We start from the raw sequence: 18,206 nt of genomic DNA, 5'->3' as shown, positions 1-18,206 counted from the left end.
TCTCTTATCACCAACAGTCCTTTTTTTTTCTGTTTGAGCTTTGAAAAAACAGCTGCATAATGTGCTTGTCTTTTGAGCTTTATGAAGTGAGCACACTCTTTTTTGCACTGAATGTGATCATTAGGATGGCAAGTCTTTAGCCACTTCCCGTAGAGTCTTTGTTTTTTATGAGAGTGAAATTTTATCCGTGGATTAAACCAGTTTTTGGATTTTCCAGTTATCCTAATGACCTTGATGCACCTTCATAGGCAATATTTGTGAGTTTTAGGGCCAGAAGCTGGAGAGCTTTGTCTGCTGGCTTCATGTTTAATTCTTGCCATTTGTATTCACAGAGTTTGAGGATGATGATTGTTTGATATATTTTACAGAAAAGGTCGTTCTGTGAATGCCGTTAAAATTTCTGTCATCTCCCTAATTAGCTCCAGCTACATTGAGTGTGATCTCTACAGCAATGGGATTGTGTTCTGACTTAAAGTGAAACAAGTTGTTGACTAATCCAATCCTAAGAGTATTGTAATAGACAACATCCAACCATTGATTCCCTCTAGTTGCTAAGGTAACCAGCTGTTTCAGATTGAGTTGTGAAAGAAGAGAATCAAGATTTGTTTTTGTGTCTGTATGTGCTGTGTCTGTATTGGCATGTTGAAGTCTCCTAACAGGATTGTATCAACAGCAAGATTGAAGTTAATGGCAAGCCATGCAAAAAGCTCATTTCTCGAATCTCTGGTGTGCTCAGGAGGTAAATATATAAGGCAGATTTGTAATTTTATCTTCCCATTGAAAAGGTAGCCAGGTGGCTTCAAAATTATCTGAGTTGGTGAGGTGTTCTTTAGTAGACTGATATTCATCTTTATACAGAGTCATGGTTACTCCACCTCGTTTTTCAGTTCTTCAGTGCCTACACATTTATATCCAAGCAGACTAGCAAGAATATATAATTGTCTGTTATCACGTAACCACATTTCAACAAGGCAAATGTGGTCAGTCAGCCATCATCATGCAGGTTTGTAGCACTGGAAGCTTGTTGGAAATGCTTCAAACATTCTGGAAAAAACACTCACACTGCCTCAGAGAGGAGGGAGGAGTTAGTTGCTACTGTGATGTTTCAGATGGGTTATTTGATCTCGATGTCTTCATCCATCTCTCCCTGTATGGTTTAATCAGCCACCCTGTCGGCCAGTCCTGGAAATTTAGTAGCAACGAGGACTGTCCCCTTGGGCACACGACAACAAATGAGGCATAAGCAGGATGCCTCGTTTTTAATTGTTTAACTTGTACTGTTAATCCAAACTCAGTTTTACATGTCTTTAATGTTGCTGGGCTGCATTGCAGATCCTAATCTGGAGATAGAGATCTCTTGTGTAGGAACAGCTGTTTAGTAGCTGGCCAAATATTATATTTGGCCAGCCTATTCAAATCTTAGTCAGGTGAGCCATGAAAGTCAGTAATCGGACCATTGCCATTGGAAAAGCAAGGTGCTGTACCCTGCCAGACATTTGTACTAGCAGTGCAGGTCCCATTCAAAGTGTTGCCACTTGTTTATAGCAAAGATGAATGCGAAATACTATTCATCCTGGAGACTGTGTAGAATTTTCGCTATCTTGTTTTTCTCTCTTAAGATTTTGCTGGTGATTTGTTCAGCAGTGATTGAAATAAAAGCAGGTTGGGGGGGATATATGATGGGGTCATGAAGAATCTCTGGACATGAGTGGCACGGAGCTTCAAAGGTAGAAGACCTCTTATAGTTGTCCACAGCATCTTCCTGTGTAATAAGCGAGGCTCTTGAACTTGCCAGACTGGTGGACTGAGAATCGCTTTGTTTTTCGTGGTGGGAGTGCAATTGACCTCGCGATGCAGGGAGAAATCCACTTCTTTGCTAAGCATCACACCTGGTTGATCAGTAGACGAAAGAGAAGGGGGGGGGGCCTGTAGCCCTTATTCATCTTGCAGGTGGTATTTTCCAGTCTATCGGTCTTCTCCACCAGTCACTTAATACTGTGTAGCTTAATGTGTATTATGATTTTATTATGAAATTGTATACTTACAGAAAGAAAGTATTTATAATATAGTTTATACAGGATTCAGATTATACAAGATTCTGAAAATGTATTTTTACAATCCTGTATAATTTGAATCACTTCAGAATGAGGTTCCAAAATTACAGAAGTGACAGGGAGTATCAAATGGCCCAACCATAAACTAATGTTTATTTTTTATGTTTGGGAATGAAGATTCTAGTTTATTCTCAAAATTGTTATCACTGGACATTACTGTGTGGAAATGATATGTAATATAAGCAGGTGCTGTAAATGAAGAAAATTGGCTTATTGCAGCTGAATACAAGTACATAGTTGAGCTTATGACATATAGTCAAAGTATCCACTATCACACAAATGCATTCTCCCACATTATGTAGATATAACTGTATCTGAGTGGTCACTGTGGGAATACAGTAGTGTGCTTATTTGGGTTGACCACAAAATATCGTTAATAAGATTCTTGTTAAATGCCTAATTATAAACTTCTCATGCTGGAGAGTATAAATAGAATGTTATGGTATGATCACTGAACATTTTCTCTCTCTTTTTTTGGCACCCCATCACCCCTGAAATTTTGTTAACTTATTTCAGGATTCAGATTATACATTTTCAAAATACTCTGTAATACACTGTATACAGTATTATAATTTAATTTGTAGGTAAACAACGCTGGATGCATGATGGGTATCAAAGAACAAAACTCTGAAGGTCTGGATGTAACTTTTGCTGTAAATACATTAGGTAAATTTTTTTGTTCTTTAATTCTCAGTACTATCAGATCAGGATTAACAGTATTTACAGAATCTGATTATATATTTACTTATATAATAGACAGGTTAAATATCTTGCAAGTTACATAATTTTGTATAAACTTCTGACACTTTTGTATCTTCATTTCTATATTTTTGATTAGTTTGCTTCATTGCATGCCCAACATGATTTAATAAACATTCTGAAGTTATTTCAGTGCAGATACTGAAATAATTTAAATTGCATGCACTTCTTCATTCAGAATCTATCTGCCTTACGTGCACTTGGATTACTCCAGTTGAAGAGACTTCCGTTCAACCTTCAGGGTAGAAACAACAATGTTACCCACAAATTGACTTAACTTGCTAATACCATCTAATATAAATAGCATTGCAAGTTTCATTTAAAATTAAGGGCACCATTATGACAGTTGTTTCTAGACTTGGTCTCTCATCACACAAAAGGTGGCTTCTGTTAGCAATTTATGCCATCCGGTGAATAATGTGTCAAGTCAGAGGGAACAGCCCAGTGGTATATGGAAGAAATATTTTCAGTTAAACATGTAATACAATTTATGTGTACTTTTTTAACTGTTGATACTTAGGCACATTTTCCCTGCAGAGCAAGGTAGTATAAAAGTTGCAGTCATATTTCAATTCTTGTATCGAATATAATAATATGAATAAAACCCAGCAATCTTTACTATTTTGCTGTATATGGAAAATACGATCCATTAAGGATTCGCTGTACACATAGTTGTCTTATGTGTGTGTAACCCCGGCTATTCACTCAGATTTGATACTTTATTCATAGATTGGGACAAGTTTTCTAATAGAGGCCACCCATCATCTGATGACAGATTAGTACATCGTCTAGCTAATGTCTGGAGTGCTAAGTTTTAAATAGTGGACTTGCCTTTTTGGTGATGCTATTTATATTAAAATGATACTCCAATTTAGGTTTATTCACAGTTGTCTCTAATTTAAGTCCAAGCGTTGAAGGCCTGCAAGTTTTCTTTGTTACTGGTGGGCCCAAGTTCAGCTGAAAAATATAAATTGAACGCAGAAGTGCATTACAGATTTCAGATGTAATTTGTTCAAAAGGAAAAACTGTTTGTTCTTCAGCATTGTGGCCCCAGATCCAAGCGATTTATTGGTGACTAAGCTATTCCCAGCGATTTATAGTGTTCTGAAAAATATACCAGTTTCTTTAATTTTCATCTTAAATTCCTTTTATTTTTGTGAAACAGCTCTTTGTCTTACAATCAGTAAGTAAAGACACAGAAAGGAAACTCACCTTTCTTATTTTTGCCTCTTATTCTCACTTTTACTAATCTAACTTACACAGCTGCTTGGTTATTAAGTGGCACTGCTCTTGCCTCCACGTGGTGGGGCTGGTAACCTAGGAGAGGAAAGTAACACTCCCAGGGCTAAAAGAGCAAACATGAGTAGTAAAATAACTACTAGTACTACAGGGCTTCAAGAGAAAGCCCTACCAAGTAGTGATACAGAAAACACAAAATCAAAGAGACAGAAGACAGATATGGATCCACCAAAAATACTGACATACATTGTCATACATGCGACAGGAGATCAGACATTAGGACGTATGTCTCCGTTTATTATTCAGGAAACGTTAGAGGGTCTAGTAGGATCTCCCAAGTCAGTTCGATGCCTGAGATCCGGAGACGTACTAGTGGAAACAGAAAATCCCAAACACTTCCAGAAGTTGCTATCAACAACAATTTTTGGAAGAATGCCAATAGTTGTATTCTGCTAGACAGATGATCTCAGAGTGGGACTTCTTAAATGTGTCAGAGGAAGAGCTCACAGAAGAATTAAGAAGCCAAGGAGTAACAGGGGTGAAGAGAATCAATATCCAAAGGGATGGGAATATAATTCCAACAAGAACCCTTATCATAACCTTTAATACTCCAAAACCTCCAACAACAGTCAAAGCAGGATATCTGAACTGCCAAGTACAACAATACATACCAAATCCGCTGAGTCGTTACAAATGTCAGAAATTTGGACATTCGCAAATGGCATGCAGAAACTCAGCAATCTGTGCAAAATGTGATTCTAAAGAACACGAGACTATGGTTTGCTCTGCCAACATCTCGAAATGTACAAACCCAGCCTACTCAAAAACGTGCGAAAAATGGAAACAAGAGAAACTAATTCAGAAATACAAAACAGAATACAACACAACATACCAAGAAGCAAGGAGAATAATACAGTCATGGCCTACAAACAAGCCAACATATGCACAAGCAGTAATCCAATATAAATCAGAAGTTCAAACCGAAATTTCCATGCTGCCAAAAGAATCACTTGCTGGATTGAATGCACAAAAACAGGAGAAAACAGTGAATACTTCAATTTCTATTCACACAGAACAGATATCCACAAATCCGCATCATGACGAAGACCGACCCAAACTTACAAACACCGAAGCAACCAAACAGATGGAAATAGAAAAAATAAACACATCTGAAGAACCAGTACTAGAAATTTTCACAGAAGAAGATATGGACATGGGCCAGCCAAACTGTCCTAAAAAAGATGAGACAAAGCATAAGAATGCTCCATTTCGGAAGCAACCCGAAAGCCCTAGGAAAACCAAATAATGGATCAGTTCATCCAGTGGAACTGTAGAGGACCACAAGCCAATTATGATGATGTCCAGCATCTAATAACACACAATATGCTTTTTTCTACAAGAGATGTACTTTAGACAACAGGACATCCTTTCAGTAAAAAATTATAGAATGTATAAGAAAGACAGAATAAGAGAAAGGTCAAAAATGAAAGAGTAGCCATCTTGGTCCATAACCACATTCCTTTAAACAGCAATATAGAAGCGATAGCAGTAAGAATACCACAGATTTAGAGTAACCATCTGTTCAGTGTACCTTCCACCAAGACCAGCTATACCATTTGAAGAAATAGACCAACTAATCTCCCAACTCCCATCACCTTTCTGTATAATGGGAGACCTGAATGGGCATAGTCATCTGTGGGGAAACACTGACATCAACAGACAAGGATGAATAATAGAAAGAATAATAAACCATCATAACCTTTCTCTACTCAATAATGGCAAACATACATACTTTCACTTTCCTAGTCGTACAACCTCAGCAGTAGATCTAACTATATGCACACCTTCCCTTCTACCAGAATTAAAGTGGCAAGTAATAGAAACCCATACAGCAGTGACCACTACCCAGTAATCACCATACTGAGCAGAAACCCTCCTTGCCATCCCAACAGACCACCCCACTGGAAAATAGAAAAAGACAATTGGGAAAAATTTAGAGAACTGGCAATATTTAATCCACAAATCATCCAAAAAACATTGGTTGATGAAGCTCTGCAGCATGTCACAGATACCTTAATACAAGCAGCCAAAAAAACAATACCCACAACTTCAACTTGTTTTCCGTTGCACCCAAAATCCTGGTGGAACGAAGATTGCATGAAAACAAGAAGACAACAAAACAAAGCTTGGAATAAGTTTCGGAGAAATCCTACAATGGATAATCTGATAAAATTTAAACAAGCATGAGCACTAGCTAGGTATACACAGAAACAAGCCAGAAAAACTTCCTGGATCCAGTTTACTTCCTCATTAAATAGAACAACAAACACAAAAATAATATGGAATAAAATAGGAAAAATGAATGGGAAGTATAAAAACCAACCATCACTAGTATTACACTGGAGAAAGCATTACCGAACCATCAGAGATAGCTAATATATTAGGAGACACGTTTGCTAAAGTATTGTCAAAACAATCCTACACTACAGAATTTTTGACCTATAAAGAGAAAACTGAGAAAAACAGAATCAATTTTAATACCAAAAGGATTGAACCCTATAACCAACCATGAAAATACATGAATTATGCCAAGCAGTATCACAAACAAAACCAAGTGCAGTTGGACCAGACAATATACACTATGATATGCTTAAACACCTAAAGCAGAAAGAGGTAGAAAACCTCCTTCAACTGTACAACTGCATTTTTCTAGAAAATCAATATCCTGAAGCGTGGCATCATGCAATAGTTATTAGCTTTCCAAAAACCCAATAAAGATCAGAAGGACCCAAACAACTATCGACTGATAGCCCTCACTAGTTGCTTAAGCAAAGTGCTAGAGAAGATAATCAACAAAATATTAGTCTGGTATTTTGAGACAACTAACTGGTTCACCAGTATGCAGTGTGGATTTAGACATAATCGATCCACATTAGATCACCTTGTACGAATAGAAGCAGATATAAGAGATGCATTTATAACCTCAAAGCATATGGTTGCTGTATTTTTTGATATAGAAAAGGCCTATGATGCAGCATGGAGACACGGTATATTACAAGACATCCATGATGCAGGACTCAGAGGACATTTACCACTATTCATCCAAAATTTCATGAAAAATAGAACATTTCAAGTTAGAGTACAAAACACAATGTCAAAATCATATAAACAAGAAGAAGGAGTTCCCCAAGGAGGTCTGTCCTGAGTGCCATACTATTCTCCATAAAAATAAATAGCATCACAAAACAACTACCACCCACAATGTCATATGCGCTGTATGTAGATGACTTCAGTATTTCGTATCAAGCACAGAACATGGGAACAATAGAAAGACAACTACATTGCGCAATTAACAATATCAGTCATTGGGCCCAGAAAAATGGGTTTAGAATATCAAAACAAAAAACAGTCTGCATACATCCCTGTAGAAAACGAAATTTGCACCCTGAACCTGAACTAACATTGCAAGGTAACATAATACCAGTTAAACAAAGTGTAAAATTTCTTGGACTCATTCTAGACATCAAGTTGACCTTTGTAGAACATATAAAACAACTATAAATAAAATGTATGACTTAATATTCTTAAAGTCTTAACAACAGCATCTTGGGGGGCAGACCGTTATACCCTGCTCAACCTGTACAAAGCACTAGTAAGGTCAAAAATAGATTATGTAGCACCGGTTTATGCATCAGCAAAAAAGAGTGCCCTCAGATGGTTAGATCTGATTCACCATAGTGCTATGTGAATAGCAACAGGAGCTTTCTCCACATCTCCTACATACAATCTCTATACAGAGACTAATGAATCACCACTGTTCCTGAGGAGACAACAGTTGGCATTGCTGTATGCTTACAGGATAAGACCCATAAGAGAACATCCAACTTGGACAACTTTATTCTCATTTATTCTCACCAAAATGGGAAACATATGTAGGAACCCAAAAAAGAGCAAACCAGCCTCTAGGCATCAAACTACAGGAGCTACTGATAACACATGATCTCAAAATAGATAATGTTGCAGACCTAGAAGGACATATAATTCCTTGGTGCACTATGGTCATAGTTGCCGATGCGCCCAATAAATCCCAAAACAAACAAACAAACATATAATTCCACCATGGATAAACCATCCCACAGCTTATGAACTCTTCACACAAAACTGGAATAAAAGTACTTTACCAAGACAGCAACTTTCAACAGCTTCATGCAGCACATAGAATGTAATGTCCCAATCACATACCAATATATACAGACGGATCAAAATCGGAGAACCATGTAGGAGCATTATCAGTATTCCCAGAAGCTACACTGTCATGCCAACTCCCAAAAGAATGCAGTGTCTACACTGCAGAATTAGTAGCATTTTAAAACCATCTACCACTTGAGAACAGTAATATACTGCGACTCATTAAGTGTAATCCAAGCCATACAAAACACAAGCAATATAACCCATCCAGTACTCTGGCAAATTAAACAGATACTAACAGACTTCACAAATAAAAAACAAGAGATACTTTTCTGCTGGATACCAGGACACAAAGGGATAAAAGGAAATGAAGAAGCAGACAGAATTGCAAAATCAACCACTAACCTTTAAGAACAATATTTCACAGTTCCACATAAGGACTACAAGCCAATCATTAAAAATCGCTGTCTAACCCAATGGCAAGAACTCTGGCAAAAACAAACATGGAATAAATTATATGAAATAAAACCAAAAGTTGAGCACTGGAAAACGAGCATAAGGAAATCAACGAGGAAGAAATGTTCTGACCAGATTGCAGATAGGTCATACGCATTTCACAAATGGTTATCTATTACGTGCAGAAGAACCCCCCAAGATGCCAAGTATGCAATACTATCCAAACAGTTAAACATATACTTATAGAATGCCCAACATATGAAAATGATCAACAACGAATTTTTTCATCATTATATAAAGGACAAAACATCACCCTTAAAGATCTTTTAGGTGACAAGGAACACATATCAAATATTTTTAGATTCATACAGAAACAATCAACGTATACCATCTGCTGTAAATAATATAATACCACAGAAATATTTATCCTTCTTACATTTGAACAAGATTTATATACAAAGAACATACTATAACAAATGAACTGGCACACTATGATCCTGTTGTCAATGCGCCAATAAACACCAAAACAACAACAACAACTTCGGCATTGTTTCTTAAAATTTTTTTAAGAAAAAAATTTTTTCTTGAGATAATGACACTTATTTTTTTAACCTAAAAATAGTTTTATGAACATAATATGTATATTTTCTTTTAAGAATATCCTAACAGGATGAAATGAATGCATTTATTCCATCTGTACAATCAGTAAGATAACAAATAAATTTAAATATAGATTTCTAATTATTTAATAAGGATAAAAATATAAAAAAGCTATTGAACCACTAAGCAACAGTGATCATAATGTACCGATGTGTGAATTATTCAAAGAAATAACTGCTGTTGAGGGTAAAAGTAAAGAGATTTAGTTTTTGCAAAGGTGATTAATATAGCATTTTTAAAATTATTTTCACTATGACCAACTGATGTTAACAAATCAAAATTAGAAATGTCTAGGGAAATAATGTTAGATGCTATAAGCTTTTTGTAAGTTTAGATATTGTTCAAAGTTTAGACCAAAATGAATGTCAGCTGAGCTGACATCCATTCATTTCTTCTCTGTTAAACTCATCAGCTTGGCTGATGAGTTTAACAGAGAAGAAAACGCATGGGATGATTATAAATTTGCAGGGAACCCAAAACCTACAGTAAGTTTAAACGAGTCTGTTCTCAAGCTGCTCATGGTGTTAGCTGAACACAAAGAAAAGAATTCTTGCATATGTTAACACTAGAAGGACGGAAACAAACCACATTGGTTGACTTGACATGAATGGCAGAAGTATCAATAATTGCATGCAGGGTGCTAACAAACAATAAATATTTTGTATTTACAGTTTGCACATGAAGACACCTTTGGAGATGGGAATACCGGAAGCCTGTTTATTACCAGATTGGGAGTTAAATAATTTTATGATAACTGAAAGGGATTGCTGCATTTAAAAGGAAACAAGTCACCTAGAACTTTTGGAATCTATCCAAGTATATTAAAAGAAGCAGAAAAAAATGAGTGTATCCATGGATTTAGAGAGAATCCACGATCCTACATAAATTGAAGATGTGCAAATATCTCTCCTATTGCCAAGGATGGTTCAAAAGGTGAAGTGAGTAACTGCAGACCTAAGCTTGGCTTCTCAGGCAAGGAAAATGATACTGAAAATACTGACATTAATTATAGCCCATTGGCTGCAGATCTTCTGCTTGCACCTTCAGAATGGTGGGCCTGTTGGTAACCCTGGATATAACCTCATGTGCAAGTCCTGAAATATGGACTTGCACATGGGGCAAGCACATTGTGGGTGACCACCCAGGGGTGAACCAATGTAAGCAGTGGTCAAGGTGTGGCGCCCACACCACATGGAGGATTGCCACTCCTCTATGTTATCAGGCAATACTAGGTGATAGATGACTCATCAAGCGGTGCAATACCACGACTTTGTTTATTGGAGGCTCGAATAGTGGAACCAGTGTTTGGTCTCCAAAGAAAAACTCTGGTAACCCCTCTCTCCATCTCTTCCATCATGCAGTATTACTGATGTCTTTTGTTATGATGGACATCATGGCAAGACCTAATCTTCCTTACATTTCAAGGGTAAAGTGGTGTTCGCAGGCCAGCCACTAGGTACTACACCAGACCAAACCATAACTCTTTAGGAGGCTTCTGGATCAGCTAGTGTATAATCTCGCTGCCTTTACTCTGCCAGACAGTGACTGGAGCAAGTTACGAGTAGTGTTTATGTGGGGGGGGGCATTGTCGAGGCCACTTTATGTCAAGGAGCTGGGTATATTCTTGCCATGTGTACGGCATATCCAAAATTTCATTACTTCATACAATGTGTCCTCCACACCTTTTCTTACTACTGAATGCACCATGAATTGTCAAACTAATAGAGCAAACTTATCTGCAAAATGATCTAAACCTCCCAAACACTTCATCATTCATTTCACAAATATACATGGTCCCAGTTCTAATCTAAATGATGTTCATTTCCACTTCATCATCAGCCATTTTCAATCCACTGCAGGATGAAGGCCTCTCCAGCAACTTTCCAGTTCCTTCTGTTTTGAACACTGGCCATCCATTTACTACCCACAAACTCATGAATTTCATCTATCCATCTCCGCCTTTGTCTTCCAAGTTTTCTTCTAGCTCCTCTTGGGTACCATTCGTCCATCTGTCATCATGTCTTTGAGCTATGTGTCCTGCCCAAGACCATTTTAGTTTAGTTTTGATAAGAATGTCCTTTACTTGAGTTTGCTGCCTAATCCATATGTTTCTCTTCTTATCTAACAGTCTGATTCCCAAAGTAATTCGTTCCATTATTCGCTGTGTAGTTCTCAGCTTCTCCATTCTTTTGGTGAGTGCCCAAGTATCACTTCCATAAGTCATGGTGGCAAGTATACATTGGTTCATTATTTTACGTTTCAGACAAACTGGGATATTGCTCTTAGGAATGTGACTATATTTCCTGAATGCTATCCATCCAAAATTTATTCTTCTCTTGACTTCCAGCCATTTATCATTATTACAGCTAATAACTTGTCCCAGATAAGTATATGACTCCACCTTTTCAATTACTCTGCTCCTTCAATCATTATTTGACTTTCTGTGGCATACTTGTTCATCATTACTTTTGTTTTAGCCATATTCATCTTTAGTCCAAAATCCTTACTAACTGTGCATAACTGATTAAGATTTTCCTCTAATTCTTTGGGATTGTGGCTTATGACCACAATGTCATCTGCAAATCGTAAATGGTTTAGATACTCTCTGTTCACATTGACTCCTTTCTGCAACCAGTCTAATCTTCTGAAAGCTTCCTCAAGGGCAGCAGTAAACAGCTTTGGAGATAGTGTCTCCTTGTCGAACTCCATTCTCAATTTTAAATTTCCTACAGTATTTGTCTAGTCTAATAAAGGAGGTAGCATTCTCATATATTTTCATCAAAATCATAATATGTGGGGTATCTATGCCTTGTCTTTCCAGTGCCCGAAACATTGCCTTATGCTGTATGGAGTCGAATGTTTTTTCATAATCCACAAATGCCAGGCATAATGGTAGCTGACGATGACTTATGTTAGGAGGTTGACTTTTTATCTTGTCAAGAATAGCAATTTTTTCTGAAAGTGGCAAATCTTTATGTGGTATCTTGACAAGGGTCTTAAATGTACTGAAAAAAAGGGGAGGGGGAAACCAAAATCAGTGCACTGTTTGGTACAGTTTTTAATCTAAAAACTGTACTAAATTCTAACCCACAAGATGTATACATATGTACCTAGTGTGGTCGTAAACAACTGCAAGCAAAATTTCTTTAGAATCCGATTACCACGACACAGAACAAACAACCACTGTACGGCCTGACTTTGCAATAACTGACTCGGCTGCTGCCCGCATGATCTCTTTGTTACGAACCATCTAAAATTACTTTATTGTTCAATAAACTATATTTAGATGTTTGTGCGTGCCCATCTAAATATAGTTTATTGTTCAATCACAACCTTCATTGCCCCAATTAAGCGGCTACCCCGTTAACCGGTGCCTCAATTAACCGGAGTGCTCTGTATTTGGATCTTAGAAAGGCCTTTGATACTGTTGCACATGGAAGAGTGCTGTACAAATTGGAGCAGTGTGGCATTGGAGGCAAATTGCGGCTATGGATAAAGGGATGGTTGAGTGGGAGAAGACAGAGTGGTAATCAACGGACACTGCTCTTCATGGACTAATGTTATTAGTGGAGTCGCCCAGGGTTCAGTGTTGGGTCCATTGTTGTTTTCTGTATTTATAAATGATATTGATGATGGTATATCAGACTTAATGTCCAAGTTTGCAGATGATACAAAGGTTGGCAGGGTTGTTAATGACAATAATGACGGTACACTTCTACAACAGGATCTAGAAAAGTTGAGCAGATGGGTTGAGAGGTGGCAAATGAAGTTTAACAATGACAAATATAAAGTACTACATATGGGAAGCAGTAATTCCAGAGTAACATATCAACTCTGTGGTACCACACCGACAAGGGTAGAGAATGAAAAGGACCTGGGGGTAATTGTGCAGGCAGATGTGAAGTTTTCTGAGCAATGCAGATGGTCTGCAAGAGTAACTCATGGTGTCTTGTCAATGATATACAGGAATATTTCTAGCAGTGATAAGGTGATTATCCCCTTGTATAAGGCAATGGTCAGGCCACACTTTGAGTACTGTATACAGGTCTGGAGGCCTCATTTTAAGAAGGATGTAGAGCTGTTGGAACGAGTACAGAGAAGGGCAACAAGATTAGGGAACAGAATAAAGGGTTTCTCTAACGTAACCCTTAAGTTTTGCAAATTACAGTGTCTGGAGACTAAGCACCTGCGAGGTCGAGGTGATCTGATTGAGGTGTATAAAGCCTTGAATGATTTGAGCATGCTCAGTGCTGATGGGATTCTTCCTCTTGCTCAGAATAATCACCTGAGAGGGCATAAATTCAAATTGAGGAAAGATGGTTGTAGGATAGATGTGTGGAAGTTTGCCTTTAGCCAGCATTATAATTTATATAATGTGATGTAAAAGTTAGGCAAAAGTAATAAAATATTCATATTTATTTATTTTTATTACTTTTGCCTAACTTTTACACATTATATAAATTAGTGGGTAGTAGTGGGTTGATATGCTAAATAAGCAGCGCCTGTGCCGCCATCTGTTCTTCTCCTTTCTATTATATAAGCTGGTTAAACTTGCATTATGTCAGTGGTGTGGCTCTGATCAAGAGTGCTGTCTGTTCTATAGATTATTTCTCGCTGCATAAGGACCACCGCCATGCAAATCCTCTGCATTGATTGATCTATTGGAGAATGGAAGGGTGGTTCGGTTCTTTGATATTTCCGCCTTTGCGATGATTTGTATGACGATTGAAATGCAGCGATTCCATGACCATTATTGGCCTCGTGGTCCTCTGTCGATATGGGGCATAATGGTCAGTCTATTATTTTGATATTTTAGTTTTTGTAGTTTCTTTAATCCCTTTTTGGTGATATTTCACGTCTTTTGGAACTGGTACCTTCGAGGGAGGTACCGCTAAATTATATATAATTGGCCTTATTTTAAATTTACATCATTTTTATTAATTGGGTTTAATTACTAAATTATACAGGGGATTATCGACTACCTTTTTGTCTTATCTTTACTTTCCCTTCCCTGTTTGTTTATTTTATATTATTTTGCGTTTCGTTTCGCTCTGCATTTTTGCCGTACTACTGGCTGATGTTTTTATTTTAAATATCATATTTATTTTAATTATCAGATATATATATAATAACTTAAACTTGCTAGCATGATATGTATTATTGCTGCATAATCTGTAATTAGAGACGGTATTCTCAAATTAAATTGAGAAAAGCATGCCTCAGTCTAGAGCAATATAGCAACGGGTTGAAAATAGTGCAAGTGCTGTGGCTCAGGGAAGAACTGGAAAATCACTTCTCTACTTAATTGTGGCATCAAAAATGTGCTACTTGTTTGATGTTTGCAGATTATCTAAAATGGGACATGATTCTGCCAAGAGGATGTCTGTCTGTCTGTCTGCTCAGTGCAAAATATGATGTAAAAGTTAGCATTCTGGTGGGGCTTTTACCTGCAGATTCTTAATGTATGAAGAATCACTGCTGATAACCTGATGAAGAGTATTGCTTCCTCTTGTTGCCTCTCTAACACGCTGCTGTAGAAAACAATCATCCAAGAAATCCACAAAAGTCTTGCTAGTGTGTGAGTGAGAGTGACCAACCCACAGATTCCAGTCAACATCCAGAAAGTTAAAATCCCCCATTATAGTAGTAGTAGTAGTAGTGGTATGTGATGCAAGAAAGCAAGTGTATGAGCTTATGCAGCATCAGCCAAAAAAAAAAAAAAAAAAAAAACACACCATTCCCTCCAAATGCCTGTCCAGTTCCTCCTTAAATTTATTCAACCTATCAACTTCCACAACGACAGATGGAAGTTTGTTCCAGCAATTAACCACACGCTGGCTAAAGGCAAATTTCCGCACATCTATTCTACATCTGTCCTTTCTTAAGGACAGATGTAGAATAGATGTGCGGATCCTTCCACTTGTTCAGATTATGGGCTCCCGTAATCTGAACAAGTGGAAGGATCCCATCAGAATTCAGCGTGCTGAACCCATTCAAGGCCCTATACACCTCAATCAGATCACCGCGCAGGTGCCTAGTCTCCAGCCACTGCAATTTGCAGAACTTAAGCCTCTCTTGATAAGAGGATCCCTTCATTCCCCTCACCAATCTTGTTGCCCTTCTCTGTACATGCTCAAGTAAATCTACATCCTTCCTAAAATGAGGCCTCATTCAAAATGCAAAAGCCATTCCCTTTACCTTTGACACAGTTATATCTTTAAGTAAATCCCACATCAGCACACTCACTGTGATCACTGCCACCCAGAGGGTATTTTGCCAACTAGTTCTTAATGCTTAAAGAATTGCTGCTGATAATCAGATCAAGACTATTGCTTCCTCTTATTGCTACTCTGACATGCTGCTACTGATGTAGAAAACTGTCATCCAATAAATCCACAAATGTCTTTCTAGTGTGTGTGTGTGTGTGTGTGTGACCAATCCACAAGTTCCAGTCAATATCCGGAAAATTAAAATCCCCAATTATAATTACATGGCAATCACAGCAGAGCTTTGTGAAGGAATACCCAATCTTATGAGCTACCATGATGTAGTTGCAAAAAATAATTTGGATATCATATATAAATTTCAGTAAAGCTTTGCATACTGTTCCACATAAAAGACTGCTATACAGATGAAAGCAGAATGGCATTAGGAGGAAGTTATTGGTGTGCTTAAAGGGAGCGTTATTGGGGAAACAAAGTGGTTTTAATTATCACTGTTTTTTGTGGTTTAACATCATTAGCGGAGCTTGTCCACTTGCTGATTTCTATCCACTTTCTTGTCCACTTACTAATTTGTAGTAGTAATAGTGGCATGTGATGCAAGAAAGCAAGTGTATGAGCTTATGCAGCATCAGCCAAAAAAAAATTTTTTTTTAAATTTACACGACAATTCCCTCCAAATCAACTTCCACAACGACAGATGGAAGTTTGTTCCAGCAATTAACCACCCGCTGGCTAAAGGCAAATTTCCGCACATCTATTCTACATCTGTCTTTCCTCAATTTGAATTTGTGCCTCCTTAGGTTCGTAATCTGAACAAGTGGAAGAATCCTATCAGAATTCAGTGTGCTCAACCCATTCAAGGCTCATACACCTCAATCAGATCACCTCGCAGGTGCCTAGTCTCCAGCCACTGCAATTTGCAGAACTTAAGCCTCTCTTGGTAAAAGGATCCCTTCATTCCTCTCACCAATCTTGTTGCCCTTCTCTGTACACACTCAAGCAAATCTACATCCTTCCTAAAATGAGGCCTCCAGACCTGTACACAGTACTCAAGGAGTGGCCTGACCATTGCCTTATACAGAGGGACAATCACCTCCTTTTCCCTGCTATCAAAATTCCTGTATATCATTGAAAAAACTGCATGAACTGCTCTTGCAGCCTGTCTGCATTGTTCGGAAAACTTCATATCTGCCTAAACAATTACTCCCAGGTCTTTTTCATTTTCTAACCCTCTAAGTGTAGTACTACACAGTTGGTATGTACCTCTGGGGTTACTTCTACCCATATGCAGTACTTTGCATTTGTAATGTTAAACTTCACTTGCACTTCTCAGCCTATCTTCCCAAATTTTCTAGATCCTCTTGCAGTAGCACACTGTCATTAACAATCCTGCCAACCTTTGTATCATCTGCAAACTTCGACATTAAGCCCAATATATCTTCATCAATATCATTGATAAATATACAGAACAACAGTGGACCTAATACCAAACCCTTTGGGACTCCACTAATAACATTAGTCCATGAAGAGCAGCACCCATTGATTACCACCCTCTGTCTTCTCCCACTCAACCATCCTTTTATCCATTGTAGCAACTTACCCTTAATACCATTCTGCTCTAATTTGTACAGTAGTCTTCCATGTGCAACAGTGTCAAAAGCTTTCCTGAAATCCAAGTATGTGATATCAAAATTATTTTTTGCATCCAGTTCCTTTGTAACCACATAATAATGTGGTTAATAATATTAGTCCATGAGCAGCCACGCTGTACAGAAAAATGACCTAAATGGTGTAGCTGTTAAAATGACCAAAGTTACTTCAATGTAAATTGCATGTTTAATTCATTACTGGTTTGATTTTCAGTCTCTAGCATTAACTGTTTTGTTTTTGAAGGAGTTTGACCATAAAAAAATAAAAAATCATGTTTTTTTTTAAGTATAAAATAAAACAACAATTTAAAATTATCAGCATCTTGCCTACAGTTGTTGAAGCACTGCCTTTTCATTTTCTAGCTGGTGCTCCAATTATTTAGATGCTCTGGCTTTACAATTTAGTGCAGTCTCTATCCAGAATACAATTGTATGCTGGACAGAAACTTAGACTTTTTGTTGTAGTTTACACAATGCGAGCAGTGCTACACATAGTAAGGTGTTCTCTGCACAGCAAGAGTAAAGAGATTGTGGGCAGCAGTATGGATCACAGGTGGACATGTGTGCACATGTCTGAAGCATGCCACAGGGGATATTTTGTTTTAAAAAATGAATTAATATATATTTTGTGAAGAAAAATTGAATTTTTCACACCTAATATTTGTAGTGGCAAGTGATGCAAGGAAGCAGGCTTATACAGTATCAGTAAAAAAAAAAAACCCTACTCACCTGTTTTGTACACCCCCTCTAATAATTTTTTTTTATACTTTAAATTTATTCAAGCTATCCACTATTTGCAGTACCAGATGAATGTCCACTCCAGCAGTTGCTCTCTGGCTAAAAGCAAAATTTTGCACACCCAGTTTGCACACCCATTGACTAATCTTGTTGCTCTTCTCTGCACCCAGTTTACCCAT

General features: G+C 37.6%; 1 protein-coding gene across 1 annotated transcript in view; it reads left to right on the top strand.

Moving 5' to 3' along the window:
* Positions 1-18,206, top strand: part of LOC150080829 (dehydrogenase/reductase SDR family member 12-like) — a 135,868-nt gene that overhangs the window by 34,219 nt on the left and 83,443 nt on the right. Inside the window, exon 5 of the mRNA XM_090380836.1 lies at positions 2,699-2,780. Within this exon, the coding sequence (XP_090236962.1) occupies positions 2,699-2,780 (82 nt within the window). The remainder of the gene's footprint in view (positions 1-2,698; positions 2,781-18,206) is intronic.

Source organism: Mastigoproctus giganteus, chromosome 9, assembly GCF_048544385.1.
Source record: "Mastigoproctus giganteus isolate SK-2022 chromosome 9, ASM4854438v1, whole genome shotgun sequence".
NCBI lineage: Eukaryota > Metazoa > Arthropoda > Arachnida > Uropygi > Thelyphonidae > Mastigoproctus > Mastigoproctus giganteus.
The sequence above is the reverse complement of the archived record's forward strand: the minus strand, read 5'-3'. Positions and strand labels throughout refer to the sequence as shown.